We start from the raw sequence: 24,045 nt of genomic DNA, 5'->3' as shown, positions 1-24,045 counted from the left end.
AGCTTCTGTAAGGCAGAACTCACTGTCAACGGAAGAAAGCAACAGCCTACAGGCTAGGAAAAGATCTTTACCAATGCTACATCTGACAAAAGTCTAATATAAAAAATAAATAAAGAACTCAAGAAATTAAAGACCACCAAACTAAATAACCCATTTGAGAAATGGGGCTCAGAACTAAACAGAGAGTTCTCAGCAGAGGAGCATCAAATGGCTAAGAAACACTTAAAGAAATGCTCAACATCCTTAGTCATCAGGGAAATGCAAATCAAAACAACTCTGAGAGTCCATCTTACTCCCATCAGAATGGCTAAGATCAAAAATTCAAGTGATACCACATGCTGTGGAGGATGTGGAGAGAGAGAAACACTCCTTCATTGCTGGTCGGAATGCAAACTCATTTAACTACTTTGGAAATCTATCCGATGCTTTCTCAGAAAACTGAGAATAGGGCTTCCTCAAGTCCCAGCTATATTCCTTGAAATATACCCAGAAGATGCTTCACCACACAACAAGGACATATGCTCAACCACGTTTATAACAGCCATATTCTTAATAGCCAGAACCTGGAAACAACCTAAATGTCCTTCAGCCAAAGGATGGATAAAGAAACTGTGGTAAATTTATACAATGGAATACTACTCAGCTATTAAAAACAAGAAAATCCTATTGAAGAAGTTAAACAAGGCTCAGAAAGAGTCACATGGTTTATACTCACTTATAATTGGACACTAGCCCAACAGAGATTTCATCTGAAAGTCTTCACTTACCAGGAGATTGGGATAAGTGTGGGGACCTCCTATTGGGACTCTAGGTGAGCGCAGTATGGGAGAATAGGGAAATAGAAGGATCCAGAGTGTCCTAGAAATCTACAAGAAGAATATAAGCATGGGAGGATCTGGACCCAGGGGTGTCTGCTCAAGCTACTGCACCAACCAAAGACAATACATACAGTAAATATTGAACCCCTACTCAGATATAGCAAAGGAACAGGGCATTATCCACAGTCATGTGGAGAGTGGGGACTGGCTCTCACATGAACTCTGGTGCCACATATTTGAACACTTCTCCTTGGGGAGTAGTCCTGGTGGCACTCAGAGAAAGAATAAGAAGGCTACCAAGATGAGACTTGATAGACTGTGACTATATGGTGGGGGAGGAGGTCTCCTTCTGTCACAGATCAAGGGAATAATGTGAAAGAGAGAGGGAGGAAGGGAGGAACAGGAGGAGCCAAGCAAGGGGATAAAAATTGAGATGTTATCTGAATAAATTAATAATAAAAAGAAAAAGTTTACAAAATATCATTAAGGAAATCCAGATACTCTTGATGACGTAATTTGTAGAGTTCTCAAAAGCAATGTGATTTTGATGGATGTACACCATCCCCAAGTAGTTCAAAATTTTCCAAAAGTTTAATATGTCACAGGATACAACTATTATGTGTCTTTTGCTGCCTCTGACATGAAGTTTGGTGCTCTCTAGTTCATCATTTCCTCTTGGCAGGACAACTTTGCAGGCACACAGTGGAAGGTGGTGCAGGCTATCCTGGTTCGCTGTGACCATATGTCAGCGGAAGAGGAATAAGTCAGAAGAGAGAGAGAGAGAGAGAGGTTGGGAACAGCTAGGTACAAACAAGGGAGTAACAATCGGTATGCAATGTGAATTGATTTCATTAAAATTTTCCTCAAACATGCTTCTCTGAATTATCTTCTTATCCAACATATTCATCACCATCTCTGATTTCAAGCTGTACTACAGAACAATAGTAATAAAAACCCTATGGCATTGGCATGAAAACAGAGAGTTAGATCAATAGAATTGAATTGAAGACCCAGAAACAAACCTACGCACCTATGGACATTTAATTTTTCACAAAGAAGCCAAAACCATGCAATGGAAAAAAAAAAAAAAAAAAAAAAAAAAAGACATCCTCAACTTCCTGAACAGAACACCAGTAACTCAGACACTAAGTTCAACAATTAATAAAATATACCTGATGAAACTGAAAAGCTTCTGTAAGGCAAAGGATATTATCAATAGGAATAAGTGGCAGCCTACAGAATGGGAGAAGATCTTCAACAACCCTATATCCAACAGAGGGCCAATATCCAAAATATATAAAGAACTCAAGAAATTAAACACCCACTAAACAAAACAACCCAATTAAAAATGGTGTATAGAGCTAACAGAGAATTCTCAACAGAGGAACTTCTAATGTCCAAGAAGCAATGTTCAGAGTCATTAGTCATCAGGGAAAAGCATCAAAATGACTCCGATATTTCATCTTACACCCATCAGAATGGCAAAGATCAAAAACTCAAGTGAAACAATAATATACATCTTAGGTGGTGCAGATAGATATGGTTGTACAGAAAGATAAAGTAGGAGAATTAGATAAAGTCTTCAGAAACCTCAGAGACATGCAAAATATGACTTATAAAATGTTTTCATTATTTTAAAGATTCACTGACATTGAGACAGGTTAACTCATGGCAACACCAAGCCTACTTCAAAAGAGGATGATGGACTTCAAAGAACGTCCTTATGGAGTTGGCTTCAAAGGTAGCACATTTCTTTATCCCAGCACATAGAAGCTGAGGCAGGTGGATCTCTAAGTTCAAAGGCAGCCTGGTCTGCAGAGTAAGTTTAAAGACATTTAGGACTACACAGAGAAACTCTGTCTCAATGCAAGCAAACAAAAACAAACAAGCAACAAACAAACAAACAAACAAACAAGATCTACTATATTAAGGTTTGTCACAGAAAGTCCTGTACTATGCCTGTAAGGTCTATTTTCTTTTCCATAAGATTCTGGATATCAAGATTTAAATTGAGATCTTGATGGATTTGTAGTTTAGTTTGTGTAAGTTGGAGGTATGGTTCTGTATTCATTCTTCTACATGAAGCTATCCACATTGAACAAGAATATTTTTTGAATTATAGTCTTTTCTTCTGTGTATATCTTTGGCTTCTTTATCCAAATCAGGCATCTGTAAGTGTACGGACTTATGTGTGAATCTTCCATTTTATTGATCTATCATCATATTTGTTTTTATGCCAATACCATGATTTTTATTTCTATAACTCTAAAGAGCAGCATAAAATCAGAAAGGATGATGCCTTGAGAAATTTTTCATTGTTCATTATAGTTTTAATTTTACTGTGTGGTACCATTATTGCTCCTTATATACTAAGCCTAAAAAAAAGGCCAGCTTGGATGCAAGCAGAGTTGGCAGCCAAACTCTGCCAAGATAGGATAAGCAAGTCCTCAATAGTTCCTGCCTCACAAATATGACTGTCAGATATATTGGGCAAGAAGGCTGAAGATGATGCTTCAACATTATAGAGAGTTTTGGGTGACTGTTCAGGTAGCAAACTGTCTCTATCATCTTCTCATTTGGAAAGCTACTAACCTGCACTCCTGGCATACTGAGGTAATCAAGTTGAAGACCGGGTAGCTTAGTTTTACAATGAAACTTAGTTGTTTAGGAGTTAAGATGTTTTTATGTCTAGATAGATGTTTTAAGTTGATAATGACAAGATGTGATAGAGATTGATTTACGTTCAGAATTTTAGACACACCAATATAGGAAAGATGTTTTCTTCAAGGTTGTCAAATACAAATAGCCCAAAACACTAAGAATGTAACATTTATATAATTCCTGATTGTGTCATGGTACTTGTTGTTTTAGGTAGTTTATTATATATATATATATGTGTAATAATATAAATGTATATGTGGAAAATAAAAAAATATTTAATTAAAAACTAATAATAAAAAAGAAGGAAAGAAATTGCAATGAAGTGTATTCACTTGTATATTTATATGTGAATAGGTGTACATATGAGTAAAAAACAAAACAAATAAACAAGCAAAAAAATCAAGTGACAGCACATGTTGGCAAAAATGTGGAACACAGAGAATACTCCTTCATTGCTGGTGGGAGTGCAAACTTGTACAACCAGTGTGGAAATCAATCTCACAGTTTCTCAGAGGGAAAAAAAAAAACACTTCTTGGTTTTGACAATTTGACATGCAATAGAATTTCTAAATTATTAAATTAGTTATAAAATGTGTTGGGTGCATGTCTAACTTCCATTATTTGTGAAATATTTGATTGAAACTTGTTGATTATAAAGATAGATGTTATATTAAACCAACAATAGAAATTTTGAGCAATTCACTATCGAGACGTTTACATTTATGGAGCTGCACTTTATTTTTTAATTAGACAATGGTAACAAGATTCAAAAGATAAAAATTTAAAGATGCGACATAAGATTTCAGAAGCAGATCAGAGAGGTGAAGGCTTAACAACTGTTTTGGATGTTCTTGCACTTCAGCACATTGAGATAAATGTCAACCTTCTTAAAGTCATTGTATAGGCAGCTGATCATGCCGTGAAAAGCCCGAATTCGAGTTTCTTCATCGTTTGACTGCAAGGATGCCTGTCCAGACCAGAGAGGGTACTTCTCATTTTGTTCCTCTCCATGCAGAATCTGATCACCAAAAGTAAATTCAACCATCAATTATATTATTTTTCATACATATTCTTTTTAAATGATGAATGAAGATTTAAAAGGTTAGAATTCTCAAAACTCCCTAAATATATGATTTTCATTGATGTTGGCCAGGGTAGCTAAAATACAGAGATTTGGTGCTTGCATATTTTGTCTGATTGTTTATTTTCTTACAGAAGCTGAGGAATGAACATAGATTTGAAAAAAGCACAATGAAAGAACAAATGCTCCTTAATTTCACTTAAAGTGTATTCCATAACCTCAACAATCCCTGACTTGTCTTTTTTCTTAAAAGGTCATGGTATTGAAATATTATCCTTTTTTCCCTTTTATTTAAAATAGATTTTTTTCACATACATCTTATTTTCCTCAAATCAATTCTTCATATAATGTATATATCCTTAGCCTGATATGCAATGATTTTTATACTTGATGATTTTTACATGCAAATAGTAAAAGAATGATGGTGCTAAAAATACCTGCTCAAGTAGTTAGGCATTTATGTTTTGGACTGGAAAATATTGTCCATGTTCAAATGAGCAGTGCCTAATTTTTTGAGAGCCCTGAGATGTAAGATTCTGAACAAAACCCTACTTAGAATGTTGTAACTGCCAGCATCTGCCAACTATTGTGGATTTTAGATATGTGGATTCCAAAGTTTGGTGGGTTTTTTGTTGTTGTTGTTTTTGTTGTTGTTTAATTTGGGGGGGTGTTTTTTTTCAAAGTGAAGAGATTCAAAGCTCAATTATTCTTGCTTGGTTACCTCATTTACTAGAAAAAAAAAAATGAAGAGAAACATACAGGGACTGCTCACCAGGTCAATGAGGCTGTTAACTCCTTCCTGTAGTCCAGAATTCATTTGTTTTATTCTGTTGGCTTTGGAGATGAGAGCAACAGAGATGTTCTTCAAAGTAGTTATTTTACTCACTATATGGTCCATTGGGTGTTCCCAAGCAGCCAAAAGAGTGTGCACTGAATTCAGCAAGACTGCATACTAAATAATCACATTTGAATGATTATATTAGAACAATCAAAATAAAATAGAGTTAAATACAAGCAGCTTTTCTTCAAAAGACAGAAATAAATTTCTCCTTTGCTATTCCAGAATGTACTTAAAATACTATTTTGTAGTCATTGGCATTGTGATATAGAATTTTGGAGTCGATTAAATTCAGAAATATCAAGATCATGAAGTTTCCAGAAAAGTGGTGACTATCATGAAATATAATTCCTTTCTTCCCTTTTATATTTTAACTTTCTTTCATTATTTCACTCAGATTTTTAATAAGAATTAAAGAGACACAGAATACTTTCACCATTAAGCAGAACATGAAGCATGCATTCTAATTGTGCAAATGAATAAGGATGTATGGTAATATTAATCTAAATAATACTGTGATGATTTATATAGTAAGAGAGAAGTTAGAGATGGTAATAATGAATTAGAGGGGCCATGATATGTAGACTTGTAATCACACAGTGGGGTGGCTGCACATTGCTGGACATCACACAATATATACTGTACTCCTTTCTTTAGTTGTGTTTTAGGCAGGAAAGAGGTGACAGTTAGGAATCATCACTTAGGATCACAAACAGAAATAAAACCAGAAGGTATTTAAAAGTCAAGAACTGGTCGGTAGTACAAAGGTCTGTCAACACATGGTCTATTAGTAATATATGATAAATACGACCACATTGTCATTCTCTAAGCACTACATCGATGTTTTTAGCCTTCGGTGTCAATGGCAGTTTAAAATCATCTACAGAATAAATAATATGAATAGTCCCATTAGTAGGTAGTGGAAAAGTAGAAAATTTCTAGATATATGAAAGTAATACTTGGAAGATTTCACTTACTATTCATCAAATAAACAGAGTGGTTTTCCTTTTGTTGCATATTTTATCTCTATTTTTCTACAGGTATGGTTACATCTGTTACAACATCTTTAATAACAGTATGGAAAATCCAGTGTACTGTTTAAAAAGTCTCTCTGAAAACTACATTGTGTGAGGACTCACGGGAGTGTGCATGGCTTTTTCCTTGCTCTCTGGATTAGAGAGGGAAGAAGTGTGGCAGCTGATGAGGCTTGTGTCATTGTGATTAGGGACTCCAGCATAGTGTTTTTCCTGGAATTGAAAAAAAAAATATTCAGTTGAGCGTATAAGTTGTGAAAGGAATAAATGAACAGATAACTAATGCATTTAAAGTAAGCACTAAAAAATGGAAACCAATATGTTAGATAAATGAGCTTTGAGAACTGTGCAATTTTCCCCTTCCCTTTCTTTTATCAAATCCCTCCCAGGTCCACTCTCTTTAATGCCACCTAACATCCCACTCTTACTCCATCTTAATTCTTAGCATCATTTTCTTTTTCTTCTTTGAGACAGAGTTTCTTTGTGTATTCTTGGCTGTTCTGAAACTAGCTCTGTAGACCAGGCTGGCCTCGAATTCATGGAGCTCTACCTGCTTCTGCTCCTTGAGTGCTCAGATTAAAGTCATGCCTCAGCACTGCCTGGCCTCTGTGTGTGTTACATCTACACACACACACACACACACACACACACACACACACACACACACACACAGACAAACACATGCACTCATGCACACAATGTGTTGAATCTGTTTAGTGTTACTTGTGTATATATTATTTCATGGATTGTCAGTTGGTATTGTATAGCCAATTAGAGGGTTCATGCATGGGGAAAACTTTTAAAGACATTTAAAACCTTATTGGTAGTGTCAGTTTATATTTGTCTAATTTTCAAAATTTCCAAAGCCCTCTTTAATATTTGAAGTCTTACTAGAAGTTGTTATTTGTGAAGCAGACACTAAAAATAGCAATGCTTTAAAATCAGTAATTCTTTTAAGTGTCATACTGTACATTTCTTACAAATATCTTGTGACCTCTATATGAACTTTCTTCCTAGTTCTTGAGGAATTCAAAATACTATTGTGTTGCTTATGACAAAATAAACCTTAAACTCAGCACAAAATATACCAGGATGCATAAGCCATGAAGCAACTAAGATGGAAAATTATTTTTAGCAATTGCATATTCAGCAACATTTAATTATTTGTTATATGCACTCCTATATCTTTAATGTTTGTAGTACCTATTATTTAAAAATATTATTAGTGAATTATTTCATAGTTTGAAAAGACCTTAGGATGATTTTGATGGGAAACCCACCAGGAAATGTAATAGAAATAATAGAGTGTAAAATGAATGATAGAAAAAAGTGGGCTTAATAGGCGCTGACCTGACTTCTCACAGCCCATGTATGTGCAAAAAGTCATTGGCTGTGACTTCATTGACTGGAGTAGAATATGTAACATACATCTCAAAGTGCCTTCATTATGAAAGCCTGAACAATTTCCTTGTACACTCCAGACTTTATTGTTATTAAAACAAATATTTTGGAATTCATTAAAAATAGTTCTTCACACTTGGGAGTCTGAAGAGCAATTATTAATTTTCTCACTTTTCACATCTTTGCCCCAGTGTCTTTAACTCTACTTAATTCTTTCAAGCCACACTGCAAGGCAATTTTCTTTTTTACAAATCTGCAGTGTCAAGTGAAAGGAGAGGGGTTGAAATGGTAGGATCTAGTGGGGAGTGGAAAGGGAAAAGGAGAAAGAAAGGGTATATGTATGAGAAAAGATAACTAAAATTAAGGGCTCTAAATAAAACTGCCAACTAACTGGGGAGACAGAGCCAGTTCTGGCCATGTCTTGTCACCAAATGAAGCATTCAGGAAGAGTATTGTGTTACCTCTAATTGAGTTAATGGCCAAAGGGGTTGGGAACCCCAAAGAACCCAGGCTCTAATGTTGCCAGGACTGTGGTCTGCTCTCTACAAACTGATGGCAAGGCCCCATAGCTGAAGACAACAACCCACACAATTCACTGAACATGAAAATATTGAGCTGCTGCTGTATAGAGCCTTCATCCTTGTGTGCTAGCATTTTGGCACAGAAAGGTAATCTGGACATTGTCGAAGGAGAATCATAAACACTAGCTCAGCCACAAACTCTTTGATCTACAATCATGTCCTGACTGTAAGATATGGTGTCAACACTGCAAGAGCAGCAGCGGTATAAAGCTTGAGGGAGTACACAACCAACTTTTGATTTAAATTGTGCCCCCTCCTGGAGAGATCAAAGTCATACCTAACATTGCTTGTGTGACTAAACACCTGAGACTGGATAGCCCAGGGACCTAAAGATAGAAATCAAATGCTACTGTTCTGAAAACAAAAACAAACAGACAAACAAAACATAACAAAAACCAAGAAAAATGGAAAAAATAAAATGACCCCTAATGACATTCTGCTATACTCATAGATTGCTTAGCCATCATTGGAGAAGCTTTTTCCAGTAGAAGGACACATCCAGATACCCACAGCCAGACATTATGCAGAATGAGAGACTGAAACATTCAGCCCTAAGTGGGATGTCTCCATCAAATTTCTCTACTCAAAGGCCAGAGAACCCTGAAGAAAAGCACACAGAATCTAATAGCAAGAGGGGCAGGAGGACACCAGTAAAACAAGGCTCTCTAAATCCACATGACTTACACACATACGAAACACACACAGCCTTAGGCAATACGCACAGGGCCTGCATGGGTCTGCACAGGATCTCTTGTGTATCTATTATGGCTTCAGTTTCATGAATTTTATGAGACTCCTGAGTATATGAAAGAGTGGATCTGTTTCTTGTTCTTTATTTTTAGCTCTTTTCTTTATATTTGTTTGTCTTATCCAATTCTTCTGCATTGATTTTTGTTTTGTCTTTTAAAACTATCCCTTAGAAGCCCTCTTTTTTTCTAATGAGAGACACAAAGGAAGTGAATCCGGAAAGAGTTCCAGGAGATATAGGTAGGATCAGAGAGAAATAGAGGGAGAGGAAATTGTGATTTGTATATATTATGTAGAAAATATCTATTTTCATTAAAAAGGCAAAACAAACAAACAAACAATTCAACTATTTTGTTATGGCTTGCATGCATTTATATTATAAAAGATTAAAATAAAAATTAAATCAAAGAAAAACAATAAAATAATTGTGCTTCAGCTAACATTTTACATTTCATGTAACTGCTTTATTTCTGGCTTGAGATTTAGATCATGGTGCTTTCTGCTTTAGGCTATACTGTATCTCAACCATTGTGATGGAGGCTTGCTCTGTTAAGAAGCCAGAAGTCAGTAGGGGTACTTACAAATCGAGCAAGCAGTTTTGAAATTTGTTCACTGATGTCATGAGACAAATCACCTGCTGTCTCAATCATGTCTCCCAAGGACATAAAGCAGCGGCCATTCCTCATTGCACACATGGGTACTGATACCACATTCTCCCAAAGGAGCAGGTTGTAGACCAGTAGTAGGAACGGTATCCCTGTTAAAGAGAAGAGAGGGACTCAGAGGTACATTCTTGTGAGGTTATTAAAAGTCATCTTGTCAATGGAGGCCTCGTTGTGGCCACAGTGGCCTCTTATGAAGAAACTGTCATTTTTAGCACTGTAGAAGTAATGGAATATCCAATGAGAAAGCTAATCATATTTTCTGAGATTCCCATTTTTAATCATGAATATACTTATTATACTTTTTAATATCACACCCAAGAATACTGTGCACTCTTCAAACATTTGGTGCCTGAATCAAGGCAGGGTGTTCGAGTCATTCTGTTCAGATTATTTAATGCCTTGTTGGGTGGCTGATGATTTTCATTAATCAAAGATAGATTATGAGTTTGCAGCATTTTTTAGAAACATATTTTTTATGTTTAGCAGCATTTTGCCTACACTTAAATAGGTGTACCATATCCACATATGTTGTTCATACTCGCTAGATGAAGGCATCTGAGCTCTTAGAATTAGAGTTACGTATAATTCTGAGTAGCCATAGGGTGCAGAAAACCAAACACAAGTGTTGGTCAATAGCAACAGTGGTTTTTAACACCTACCCAGGCCCCAAATTTGTCTGATATTAGTTTGGGGTACCAATGTGACAAGAACAGATCTGTGGATTAACTTTGTCTTTAAGCTAAATGAAAATAAACACAAAATTGTTTGTTTACTAATGCTGACAATGTAGAATTGTGTCAATAAATTTGCCACAGTCTGAAATAGATAATTCTGCACCATGGTGTCACACTTATTCTTTTGCCAATATCTCCTTACTTTGTATAATATCAATGTTAACATTTTTGATAGTGGTCAAGATTGGTATCATCATCAATTTACTTTTGAATTATGGATGTATTAATATGAATCAGCTTGTATTTATTACAAAGAAATTCTATTACTTTTCGTGATATTCTGATAAAACTTCTAATAAACAAAATTTTAGATAAATGGAATTGAAAAATCAGGGAATTATTAAAATTTAGTGGAAAAATCTAAATTCTAATACTCAAAATAAACATAGGTATCAAAATATTTATAGCATGCACCATAACAAGCCACCTTTTAAAGGAAAAGCAAATTATTACACACACACACACACACACACTCACACACACTTCCTTTTATCTGTAGAATTTTAAGAACCTGACAGAATTTTGTGTTGCCACCACATGAAATCTAATTTATTCTTGTTGAAATTCATTTTGCTTGCAAATAAGAGCAAATATAAGCAGTTGTACTTCCTCTTTATTCTGTTCTTTAAAAATGTGTATATATTTTGATATTCACTCTACCTTCCACAACTCTTCCAACAGTCACGTCTGCTCTCTCACCCCCACAACCTGAGTCTTAAAAACTGAACCAAACCAAACCAAACAAGAAACATTTAATATCAACATGTGCTACCCAAATATTCATAGATTTGCAGTCTTCTACTAAAGCATGATCAAATGACCAGGGACAACACATAAAAAGATCATCTTTTTCCTCCCATCATATTACAATTACCAATGGCTTCAGAGGTAGAGAATTGTATGTACACTCTCCCTTTCTGTTCTGGCATTTGGTCTTGTACAAACTTGCATAGGTTTTATGCATGCTGAAAGTGTATTTTCCTTGAATGAAAATTTTCATGCTGTATAAATGCACATATGTTATCCTCTTTGAACTTGTTGCCAGAATTAAATATGATTACATAATCAGAATCAAGAATAGCAGAGACACAGGAACCAGTGTATGTCACTATTTCCTTCTGCAGTAGTTATAAATTCTACCTATATGCTCTTATGGTTTCATTACAGTTAAAAGTTTCAATGTCTGGAATGAAAAAAATTTGTGAAAGTGATAATTCCATGTTCTATAACTTTCTTTGTCATTAAAAAAATTTAAATATACAACTTAACTTCCTACCACTAGACACCAATAATATTCCTCTTTTATATCTCAGTTCAACTAAGAAAATGCAGAATTTCTCTAAAAATTGCTATATAATCTCCTCAGAAGAATGTTCCCCTTCAAGAACCACTGGTCTAAGAGCTCCTATATAGTTGCTATCTAGAGAGATGTTTAGAAAGTACTTCTCAATGTTATCTTCTTTACTTCTATGGGTCAGGTATTAACAAATATCCATTCACATCATATATGGAGAAAACACAATCAAAGAAGTAAACTGCCCAAGCCAGCTCTGTACAGTCATGCAGCGATTCAGGTCAACTGGATGAAGTTTGGGGAAGAGCTACTTACCGGAACGTGGTTCAGTCAAAGACAGCTGCATCTCTGCGGAGTCCCACCACGGCTTGGCTGCTGATTCAGGAAAGCTGTTTCACCCACGTCCGGACTCGTGTTAACTTTCCACCTCCTATATAGCGCAGCACATCATCCCCAAGGCCACACACTGCTAGGGGGCAGGAAGAAGCAATGTCTGGAATCCAAGTTGAGGATACCATTACTCTCACCCATCATTAGATAATAGTTTCATTACAGCAATGATCAACCTAAGTCTATAGGCATTATTTGCCTAATTTTTAGGCCACGAAAATGACCCAATTTATGTTGTAAATCACCAGAGTCATTTGTGATCCAAGAAGATTGATGCAAATTTATTACATCCAAGGTCTCTCTGATAGTTCTTCTGGTTCTTATAAGTAACTAATATAGGCTCTGCCTATGGAACTGTGCTTAAGTCAAACCCAAATGTCTTTGTTTGTTTCTATAACAGTTTTATTACTCTTAGGTGAATCTATATATCTGGCTTAGGTAGGAAATGGCCTTCTGAATAGGTCCCTTAGTGACATTTAACAGCAGTAGTCACTGTAGTATCACAGGATACTGTAAAACCCATCTATCACTATGAGATCTTCTACCCTTGCCTCACCAAGATTTATATAGTTATGAAACCAGACAATATGGCATCTCATTACATAGTTTTTTAAAAAATATTCAGTACTGTTTACATTTGATTCACTGAAAATGTTCTTAAGTTACCTGGAAGTTCAATGGGGCTTCATGTTGTATAAGCCATTGAAACTAAGTAAATGAACCATAGGATATTTCAGTAACATTGTGGTTGTAGCTAATACTTCTTTCAACCATGCTAGATAACTGCTTTCAAATTGTTAACTGTCATCTTTGCTTGAAGATAGCTTTCCAAATCTCTATAATACTAGATGTTATCTTTATATAGTGGAACCTTACAGATAATTATCAAAATCACTGAAGGCCCAGTTTTGTCTGGAGCAAACAAATTCACATTGAATTAATTCAGTATTTTCCATGAAACATTAAACAGGAAAACAAGCAAAGCTCTTATTAGCATGTTATAATAAATAATGAAAACAGCCACTAGTCATTTCATTTTGGTCTCACAAAGAGCAGATTTGTAGAATACAAGGTACACCTACCTATTGCCTTAGTTAGCTAAAAACACTACATCATTATTAACTTTCTAATTCAACATCAAATTAACAGAATTTAGAATAACGGATGAAGCTGTGATGCAAAACTGCCCTACTTTTTGGTTGCACAGTTTGGTATCGTTCCATCTCCCTGTGCAGGTATACTGTTGCTTGAAATTTGCATATGCTGTATGCAGTTTGTTTTATACATATGTAATAAAATAAATTTATTAGAAAAGAAAATTGCATAGTGTGCTTTCTGCTTCAGCTTATCCTATATCCCCATGCTTAAAGTTGTGATGCTTAATATGGATTGGCAGCATATGATAAATAACTTAGGAAATCTCAGAAAAAAATTTATGTCTTGCTATTGTTGTGACGAAGAATCACCTTAAAGGTGGGTAGCAGCACCCCATGGACTATACCTCAACGGAGTGACAAGGACGAGGGAATTTCAGCAACAGAATTGTGTCCTGCAGCTTCGTGATCCTGGAAGCAGCATGACGAGCTGTGTCACCTGTCATGTCATATTCAAAAGAGTCCTCTTGCAATACGAACTACAATAAACTCTATGTCATCAAACACATAGAGTGTTTTACAGGATTCATCATAGAAAAGAAAAGTGGATTTCCCCCAATTTTACTGCTCATTATCATGTTAGTCTTTGTCTTTAGACACTTCTGTAAGACTACTGAGCAAACTTTTGTGTAGTAGGTTTTCATTGGTTGTCCCAGTCTTTGGTAAATTGGGGAGATGGCCTATTCTTTTACAGAGGAGTTTGTGACATCATTTGCCTTTTCATGTGTAGCTGGCTCTAGGCTGACCCTGTGGCTACATCTTACTTATCAGCCATGCATGTTTGCTGAAAGGTCCCAGATCTCAGAGAACAATGTTCATACCTAAAGGCTCTCATTTCCCAAAATGATTATAAGTTCAACTTGATTTAAACTCCTCAGATGATTTTCTTCCATATTGGCATACACTATGCATCCTAACAAGACTACTACCTCATTTCTACATCATTTATTACAAATTTTATACTTTATGATATTTTTGGTACCATTTGTAGCTTAATTTGAATCTGTCACTTTAATGCTGAAATTAACTATATACTACTGTTCACTATATACAATTCTACAAATTTCTTGAATTTATGCTCTCTTGGGTGAATATTCACCAAGACAATAGCAGCTAGTGTGTTAGTGGGGGCACAATATGTCTAAAATTTTATAGTGGGGCTGTTCAGTCAGCAGTGCTTTGTGCCCATGTATGCCAGAAACCCTAACCATGCTACAAATACAATGTCTGTATTGATTCCTACCGATAACATCCCCTTTGCCACAGCAGCAGGTTCACTTTTAACACCTGCACCTCTTCCTCTCTTTCATGGAACTGTGCTCTTGGCATTTCAGTCTTCAGAAACACATACGTGAGACAGTCAACTAAAATTATGTTTCTGGCTGTATTAAACCCCAACGCCTTCTGAAAATCCAAGTCCATACACTAATTCGTTATATCCCCCATTTTTTCAAAGTGTTTTGTAAACAAACTGATAAAAGAAAGTGTGATAGAAAAATTTATCTAATTTAAATACATCTCCAATTGCTGTTTCAAAAATTTATCCAAAATCATCGTATGGGATACACCATACATGGGTGGGAATGTTAGATATGCTCAACCGTGCATTCCCAGAGATGTTCCTGGGTTGTCTCTATTCTCTTGTATGCTATATACTGTGGAGTATAAAACCGTTTCCAGTCCCAGGTATGGAAAATGATGCAATTATATCATCAATTATTAGAAAGCTGAGAGTAAATGGCTTTTAAACATGCTTTTGTACTAGTCATGATCTCCCAATCCCTCTGTACCTGACAAAACTACAAATTCTGTAAGAGTTCAGGGAACATACTGAGACATAATTGGTGGAGTTCTAGAGTTTGTCTATGCACTACCTCCTTTCTAGACAGAGATTTAGCCTAGGATAGTGTCTACAGCAGGAGACACTTTGCTGGATCTCAGTGAAAGATAATGTCATGTAAATTGAGTTTTTTAAGTGCTAACACGGTCAAGGTGGATGTAAAAAAAAAAAAAGAAGAAGAAGAAGATTATTTTGATCTCAAAGCAGAGTTTTAGAACATAATGAGTGGCCATTTGAGAGGTTGTATGGAAACCTGTTACAGTAAAATCTTCCTAAAATGTATATATATATATGAAGGCTATATAAATGATGTTTCAAAATAACAGGGGAGACAGAACCTCAAATGGACACTCTTTTTCACAAAATAAACTTCCTAGTACAAGGAATGGGTTACACCTAACCAAGTTGTTGACCAAAATGGTCTCATGGGAGATCCCAAAAAGGCTTTTGGTGGCTCTCCACAAATTGATGGTTAGGCCCTGTTGCTGAATACAACAGAAGACAACACTTACACAACTTATTGAATGCAGAGAAGTTGATCTGGTGCTACCTAGAACCTTTAGTCATACGGGCTAATGTTAATGGTGCTGGGAGTTATACTATACCAGAGGAGAAAGGTAAACACCAAATTGGGTACAAACTCTTTCATCTACAGTGGTGACCTACCAGCAAGATATTCTGATACCATAAAGCCTGTGGGAACAGCCAACCAAAGTAAAGCCCACTTCAGGAGATAGAACCCAAAACCCACTGCTGCTTGGGTTGCCAGGAACTCAAGACTAAGTCCAGAAATTTAGGAAAAAACCAAGTACTAGTGTTCTGTTGAAGTGACATAGTAATAAAATGGCTCCTAATAACATTTTCCTCTACTCATAGATAAATGCCTTGCTCACCCATCATCAGAGATGCCTTTTGACACCGATGGGAGAAGATAGAGAGATTCCCAGCCAGAAGAGTGAGAGACCTTGGAACACTCAGCCCTAAAGGGATGTATCTATCAAATCCCTCCCCTCAGGGCTTAGAAACTCTGTGGAAGAGGAAATGAAAAGGTGTAAAATCCAGAGATGATGGAGAACATCAATGAATCAAGGCCTTCTAGACACAACAGGTCTGGTGTACATATGAACTCACAGTGTCTGTGGCGACATGTACAGGGCCTACACAATTCTGCATCCCATGAGGTTCTAGAACTAAAAGGAGAAGTAGATACATGTCTGCATCCATAACTCAAAAGCTATCTCCAATTGATAGCCACTTGCCAATGAAAAATTAGTTTTCTCCAAAAGAGTTTCACCTGGGAAACAACCCACTATTTAGTAAAGGATCTATTCCAAGCAGTAGATGACCAGCCAACATAACACAATCTCAACAGCGTCTTTGGAGGTTGTTGGTCCTATAATGCTGTTGGGGTATTGTTTTTACTGTACAGGTCTATTTGTATATATATTATGACTTCCAGTTTTGTGTTTTTTATGGAATTATAATGTGTGTGAATGTATAGAACACATATCTATATGTGTACATGTGATTCTTCTTTGAGGTTTGTTCTTGTATGCTTGTTTTGTCCTATTCCAATTTTCTATTATATTTTATTTTATCATTATTATTTCTTAGATGCCTCTTTGTTTTCTAAGGAGATATAGAAAGGGTGTGGAGCTGGAAGAAGGGAAGGTTGGGGGGAATTGGAAGGAGTATGAGATTAGAAATCAGAATCAGAATATATAATATAAAAAATATAATTTAAAAAAATTAAACATCAATAGAACACCAGAGTTTTTGGGAGGCTATTAAGTCTGAGCAAAGGGTTACTGATTAAAGAAAGTTATGCAAATGGTGTTTCAGTTTATACCACTGCTTTGGTGAAAAACAATGCATGCTAATCTCTAAATTTATGTTGAATGCTAAGTATCAATGAATGGATTTAGATACCAAGCCGTGAAGGTGAAAATGATTTAGTATTCTGTATGTTGGATAATGTCCTGTCTCAGATTTTAAATGAGGCACATTATCTTCCACACAGGAAAATAAGCTAGGTATAGGGTTGTCACTGGGACTTATTTAACAAACTCTGGCCCTGTCCAACACAGAAGTCTGACAATTGAAGAGGCAATAGTCATGGGGCAATGCAAGTGGAATGAAAACCAAGGAGTATTGTAATGGAGCATCTGCTGTGGCAGGTGAGAATGGTCCTGTTCTCCATTGAATCTGACTTGAATTCCTCCTTAATGATTCGTTCCACTGTCCATCTGCATTCTTCCCATGGAAGGAAGCCAAATGGACCATGAGAATGACATTTATTACGGAAAGCTAATATGGTGATGCATCCCACAATTTCAGGTCTTTGGAGGAAATAACTGATATAGCAATGGGGCCTCTTTTCTCTTAACTGTAGCTTTGCTTTTGTTGATGTTTTGGGTTACTTTTATCTCCTTACATTCTGAATATGAATATCAATATACTTGTTTGGAGGACTTTTTTCGCATATTTGATGATTTGACGTCCTCTGAAAATTTCCATTATGTAATCCTAAGAGCTACTGCCTTACAGACATAGAGTACCAAAATCGCATACAAAAACAAAACAAAACAAAAAAAAGTAGCAGATAAGAACTTACAGGAAGATGCCAGGCATGAGCAGAGAAAGCACACCAAAACCATGAAATGATTGAAGAAATATGTTCAAGAGAGGTTACCTTTGTGTTAAATTAATTTTTTTGGTCATGCAAACTGAAAAATAAGATTGATTATAGGGTAAGCTTGCTGCACTGGGCAAATGATAAAGGGTTTCATCCCTGGGCAAGGTTAATTCTTATTCTCCCAGCCATCAGTGGTTACCTATGTATAATTTTCTGTCTAGTGGTGTGATGCTGTGAAATCCCCTCCTCTTACATACTAACATGGCAATTGACACTGCTATTGTCTGGGCTTGTTTATGTATCCATTACTTTTTTTTCTTTTTTCTTTTTTTTTTTTTTTACACTTTTAAAATTAATTTATTCATATTACATCTCGATTGTTAGCCCTTCCCCTGTTTCCTCCCATTCTTCCCTCCCTCTCACTTCCCCCCTTCTCCCCTCCCCTATGTCTGTGACTGAGGGAGACCTCCTCCCCCTATATATGCTCTTAGAATATCGAGTCTCTTCTTGGTAACTTGCTATCCTTCCTCTGAGTGCCGCCAGGCCTCCCCATCCAGGGGACATGGTCAGAAAAGGGGCACCAGAGTTCATGTGAGAGTCAGATCTCACTCTCCACTCAATGGTGGAGAATATCATGTTCGTCGGCTAGGTGTTGGTAGGGGTTCAAAGCTTACTGCCTATATTCTCCTTGGCTGGTGCCTTAGTGTGAGGAGGACCCCAGGACCCAGATCTGCCTGCCATAAAGTTCTTCTTGTAGGTTTCCAGGACCCTGTGGGTCCTACTATTTCCCCTTTCTTTCATGCTACTCTCACCTAAAGTCTCAATAGGATGTCCTCTCTTCTGACCCACTTTCTTGGTAAGTAAAGTTTTCCATGGTACGTATCCCTTGGACTAGTGTTTTGATATAAGTAAGTATATACCGTTTGTCTCTTTTTGCTTCTGGGTGAACTCACTCATTATGATAATTTCTAGATCAATCCATTTGTCCACAAATTTCCGGAATTCCTCGTTTTTAATAGCCAAGTAGTATTTCATAGTGTAAATGTACCACAGTTTCTTAGTCCATTCTTCTACTGAGGGACACTTAGGCTGTTTCCATGTTCTGGCTATTATGTATAAAGCAGCTATGAACATAGTTGAGCATATGTCCCTGTATCCATTTCTAAGAGAGACTGAATCACAGCCGACTTCCAGGTATTCTGACTCTTAGAATATTTTCACTCCTCTTCTGTAATATTCCCTGCATTATAGATGCAGGATACACACAACCTATAAAAACAGACTCAGAAGGTTGTGAGTGAGTGTGTGTGTGTGTGTGTGTGTGTGTGTGTGTATGTGTGTGTACATGTGCATGTATTAGTGCAGACCCAGACAAAAATAATTTAAAAAATGAGGCTTTCATCTTCTAGGTGAAGGCACATGTGAAGGTCTTGAAGGAGTAAAGTTGAAGAGAAGAAAGAAGGGAGAATGACATAATTCAATTTTAATTTAAAACATTAAAAAGTGATTATAGGACAGAAAAAACAATACCTACTATCAAGATGAAAGAGTTTTTTACACTCTACCCCAATTCTACTAAGTTTGAAATGCTTAATGGACTAACTAGAATAGAATAGCAAGACAATATGCGTACTATTTCTTTTCATTATCATGTTTATTTATTGCATGAGATTTAATGTATTGATATAATGTGTTTTGATCAGACCCATTCCATACTTTCTGCTGTCTAATTACTCCCATATAACTTTATCACTTTCTCTCCCAACACCATGTACTCTTCTATAACCTGCTAGGTTCCCACAGCAACCATTTATTTACAAAGTTTATCAGCTAGAGATGGGTCTTGGTGAGCCCTTCACTTCTCCCACAGGATATGTTGTCTCACTTGATTGTGTGTGTGGTAAACAAAATGTGTGTTTAGCCACAGGTGTTGTGAATTCCTGCTTGCAAAGGCATTGCACTGTACAGAAAATATTTTCTCAGGAATTCCATACTACCTTTTTAGAAATTTCTCTTCTCTGATGAGTGTTGAATGTTTCACTTCTCCTTAAGTATAAATATATGTATTTAGGGAACAGTTTAATTACTCTATTATTTATGAGAATTTAATTAGTAGCTACCCATGACCTATACAGTCACACTTTCTTGACCTGATTGACAATGCCAAGAATGAGTTCTGTGTTTTGAAGATGGCCTTTATCAAAGTCCAATCAAAATGCACCTGGCTACTACCATAACACTGGCTCCATTATTGCAGTGACTAGTGTTTATTGCTAAGGAAGTGTTCACTCTAACTAGCATGGTTCATAGCAGAAAAAATTGCTAATTAACTCTCTACCTAGAAGAGTGTATAGTACCTTCCAGCACTATGGCAACTGTTCAGTAGGAATGAAACTTGTGGGTCAGTATAGGCTTGATTTCTCCATGACTCAAATCCATGATATCTTTAGCAATGTGATCTTACTGCCATTTTCCAGAGGATAACCAAGAGTGATAGCAATGGCTTGTACTGTTTTAAGGGTCTGTGTTAGCCCATTTGTCAGTACCTCAAACAGGAGTAGACCACATCTGACCAGGCTTTTTGTTTGATAGCAAGTGTAGGATGTAGGAGAGGCATTGTTTAACGGCATAGGGCAACTGTATTTGTACTCTTAATACCATGTATTTTTAATGAAGATTCTACAATTTTGGCTTTGCATATAGCTTTTTCAAAAAACATTGCATTGTTCTTCTCCATTCCCCCTTTCTGCTGCTCTACCCCATCACTCCAAAGAACACTTGTTGTTATACCATTCCCTTTTGTCCCTTAGTTTACTGACTTCCTCGGATAGTGTTTAAACCCAATATCTAAACATTTAAAGCCAGGATCCATATATGAAGGAGAAAATGAAACATTTGCCTATCTGAGTCTAGAATACCTCTCTCATAATGATTCATTTTTACAGTTCCATTTATTCATCCAAGAACTTTATTTTTATTTACAATGGAATAATATCCTATTGTGTATATATGTCACATCTCCACTGTCCATTTGTTAGTTGATGGACAGTCAGTCTTTTTCCATTTCATGGCTATGGTTAATAGAGCTGCAGTGAAAGTGAATGAGTAGGTATCTCTCTGGTAAGATACACAGTTCACTGGACAGAAGCCTATGAATATGATAGCTGGGTTATATAGTCTATCTGTTTCTAGCTCCTTGAGGAAACCCCATACTGATTTTCATAGCCACGGCACCAATCTACTCTTCTAAACTCAAGCCATCTTACCAGTGAATAACAAACTTATTGTGAATAGGACCATTTCATGGGCTGCTTCTCTAACTGAAGGAAAATGATAAAGTAAAATTGACAACACTATTCACAGTACTCTCCTTTCTACTAGTGGAAGCAGTGTCACCAGCCACCTCACCTACCATGCTATGATGAACTGTGTCTCACTGAAGTATAAGCCATGATGAGCTCTTCCTCACAAAAGTCGCTTTTGGGGTATACTTGATTACAGCAGTCAAATCCAGAGATTGTATAAATGTCATTACCTATAAGTCTTTATCATCTTGGGGCACATCCTCAGAACCACTGAGCTGTCTTGGTATAGAGAGCACCTATTGCCTTCACTGGGCAGGAGAAGAGAGACCATTTTCACCTGCAGAACTTTGGTTATGCCACCTACTTCCTTGTGTCTGACTAACTCCTGACTGACCCTATCGTCATATCCTGTTTACCATTTCCATGTGTCGGCTTAAAGGGCCCAAGGCTTGATGAACAATGTGCTCATGCAAAGGTTCTCATTTCCTGTTTACCATATAAGTTCAATTTCACACCTTTAGTGATCTTCTACAATTCTAGTACACACCATATGTCCCTGTAAGACATCTACCATAACCCAAATGCCTTTCATTATAAAATTTTGACTATATAATGTTTGGACATAATCAGCCCTAGCTTAAGCTAAATCTACTTACCTTTAATATATCTACTTTAATTTATATACCCAACTACTTACTGTCTCCGAAGAATTTGAAGATTGCCAAGATTGCTTTGGAGCAACATAAATATTCAACATATTAGTAGGGATTCAATACTTGCATAATTTATAGCGAGAGTCTGGTTACCAGTGCTTTGGGCCCATTTATGAAAACAATGTTGACTATTCCACTAAAGAACTGTTAGAAACAACTCATATCCCCAGTAATATCTCTTTTATCGTGTTACCAATACCTGTACCTCTTCCCTTGATGAATTATTCTCTTGACATTAAAGTCTCTCTACAACACATTAATGTCACATCTTGCCTTCTCTCAAATTTTCTCTAGAAATTTTGCTTTTGCTTTCATATACTATATTTTGATGTTTTTCACTCCCCTCCTCTAACATTTTCGTGTTTCATCCTCTTCATCCCTTTCTCCCTTCCCTCCCTCTGCGGTCACTGTCTCTGTTTCTTTCTCTCAGCAAACAAACAAAAATCAAGGAAAAAAAAATCAGAAAGAATGTCAAAACCACTCACCCACCCAACCAACAAACAAGACAAAAAAAAAAAAAATGACCAAACCAAACAACGTGAAAAAAAACCATAAACAATTAAGAGAAAAAACATTTTGTGTTGGCCAGTTACTCCTGTGCATGCAATCTGCCCTGGATTGTGGATGGCATACTCATTTCATTGGAGAAGACTAATTTTTGTTTGGCGAGCAAATATCAATTGTAAATAACTTTTGGGTTGGGGTGTGACGCCAAGTCCACTGCCCCATCTCAGTGCTCAGACTTTTGGCTTGAACCATTACAGATCCTATGTGTGCTGCCATACAGGCTCTGAGAATCCAGATGTCCATCAGTCCTGTTGTGTCTGTTTCCTTGGAGACCTCTATCACCTGTCTCTTACAGCATTTCCTCTTTCTCTTTTACATAGATCCCTGAGCCTTGAGGGAGGAGTTTGATGAGGACATCTCATAGCACTGAGCTATTCGAAGTCTGCTACTCTAAGGACACTGTCCACTTGTGGATCTCTGTGTTAAGTCCCATCTACTATAAGAGGAATCTTCTCTGATGCAGGCTGATCAAGGCACTGATATATAAACATAGTACAATGTTATCAAGAGTCATTTTATTATCATATGTCTTTATTAGAATAGCAGTAGTATATTTTCCCTTAAGGTGATGACTTATGTAGTCTCAGGTTCTTGGTTACCTTAGTAATGACAGGTATGGGTTTCATATTATGGCATGGGTTTTAAATCCAATTTTTGAGAAGTGGTTGGTGACTTCTGTAATATTTGTGATGCTGTTGCACTAGCATATCTTTTTATCAGCAACAACACAAGTTTTTTTTTTAAATCCAAGTGCATGCCGTGTTATTTCTAACTGCCAGAAAGACAAAAGTGGAAAAAGAAAAAGACTCAAAAGTATTCTTTCTTACCTCTGCAAGCACATATTCAAATTCCATCTACCTCATCTCAGGCCCAGCTCTCAGATCACTTTCTTGCTGTTTGATCCACTGACAATTTTGGTCTAGTCTTTCATATTTTTTTTTTTTTACAGGTAAAGCACCCCAATCACCAACACACCTAGGTCCTTCAAAGTTCTGACTTACATGGCCAGAATATTTCATTCCAAAATTTGGACAAGTTTTGTTCCCTTAGTCGGTTTGTGCTTAATCTCAACTTTTATCCTTTTGAGAAGCCATCTTTGACCTTCCCTTAATTAGTCACATTTGAAACAATCCCTTTGTCTTACTTCACTCACAGCACATGTCATGTCCTGAGCGTTATTTTATTTCTTTGTGATGATCTAAGTTTTTTGAACAATATGATAGATGTTCATTTACATTCAGAATTTTAGACTCATTAAGATAGGAAAGATGATTTCTTCAAGGTTGCCAAATACAAATAGTCCAGAAACTATGAATGTAACATTAATATAATTCCTGATTGTTTTGTTGTTCTTCTGGCTGTATGTAGCTTATTTTATATATGTGTAATAATATAAATATAACTATAAATATATATTATATATTATATAAATATATTATAATATAAATATAAAACATTTTAAAATAATTAACTAAAAATTAAATAGGCTAAGAACCCTGGAACAACCAGTCGAGACAAAAAACAAAACAAAACAAAACACAAAACCACATCTATGCCTCATGTCTTCATATTTAAGTTAAGAACATT

The 24,045-nt window shown here is 36.3% G+C and overlaps 1 protein-coding gene across 1 annotated transcript in view; it reads right to left on the bottom strand.

The window, feature by feature from the left end:
* Positions 1-4,308: 4,308 nt before the first annotated feature.
* LOC127186954 (prolactin-2C5-like) overlaps positions 4,309-24,045 on the bottom strand; it is a 32,272-nt gene continuing 12,535 nt past the window's right edge. The window contains exons 2-6 of the mRNA XM_051143226.1: positions 12,170-12,347; positions 9,743-9,918; positions 6,538-6,645; positions 5,333-5,512; positions 4,309-4,497 (exon numbers count right to left, since the gene is read on the bottom strand). Of these exons, the coding sequence (XP_050999183.1) occupies positions 4,309-4,497; positions 5,333-5,512; positions 6,538-6,645; positions 9,743-9,918; positions 12,170-12,200 (684 nt within the window). The 5' untranslated portion in view covers positions 12,201-12,347. The remainder of the gene's footprint in view (positions 4,498-5,332; positions 5,513-6,537; positions 6,646-9,742; positions 9,919-12,169; positions 12,348-24,045) is intronic.

This window comes from Acomys russatus, chromosome 3, assembly GCF_903995435.1.
Source record: "Acomys russatus chromosome 3, mAcoRus1.1, whole genome shotgun sequence".
NCBI classification, from domain to species: Eukaryota; Metazoa; Chordata; class Mammalia; order Rodentia; family Muridae; genus Acomys; species Acomys russatus.
This window is presented reverse-complemented; position numbering and strand designations above follow the sequence as displayed.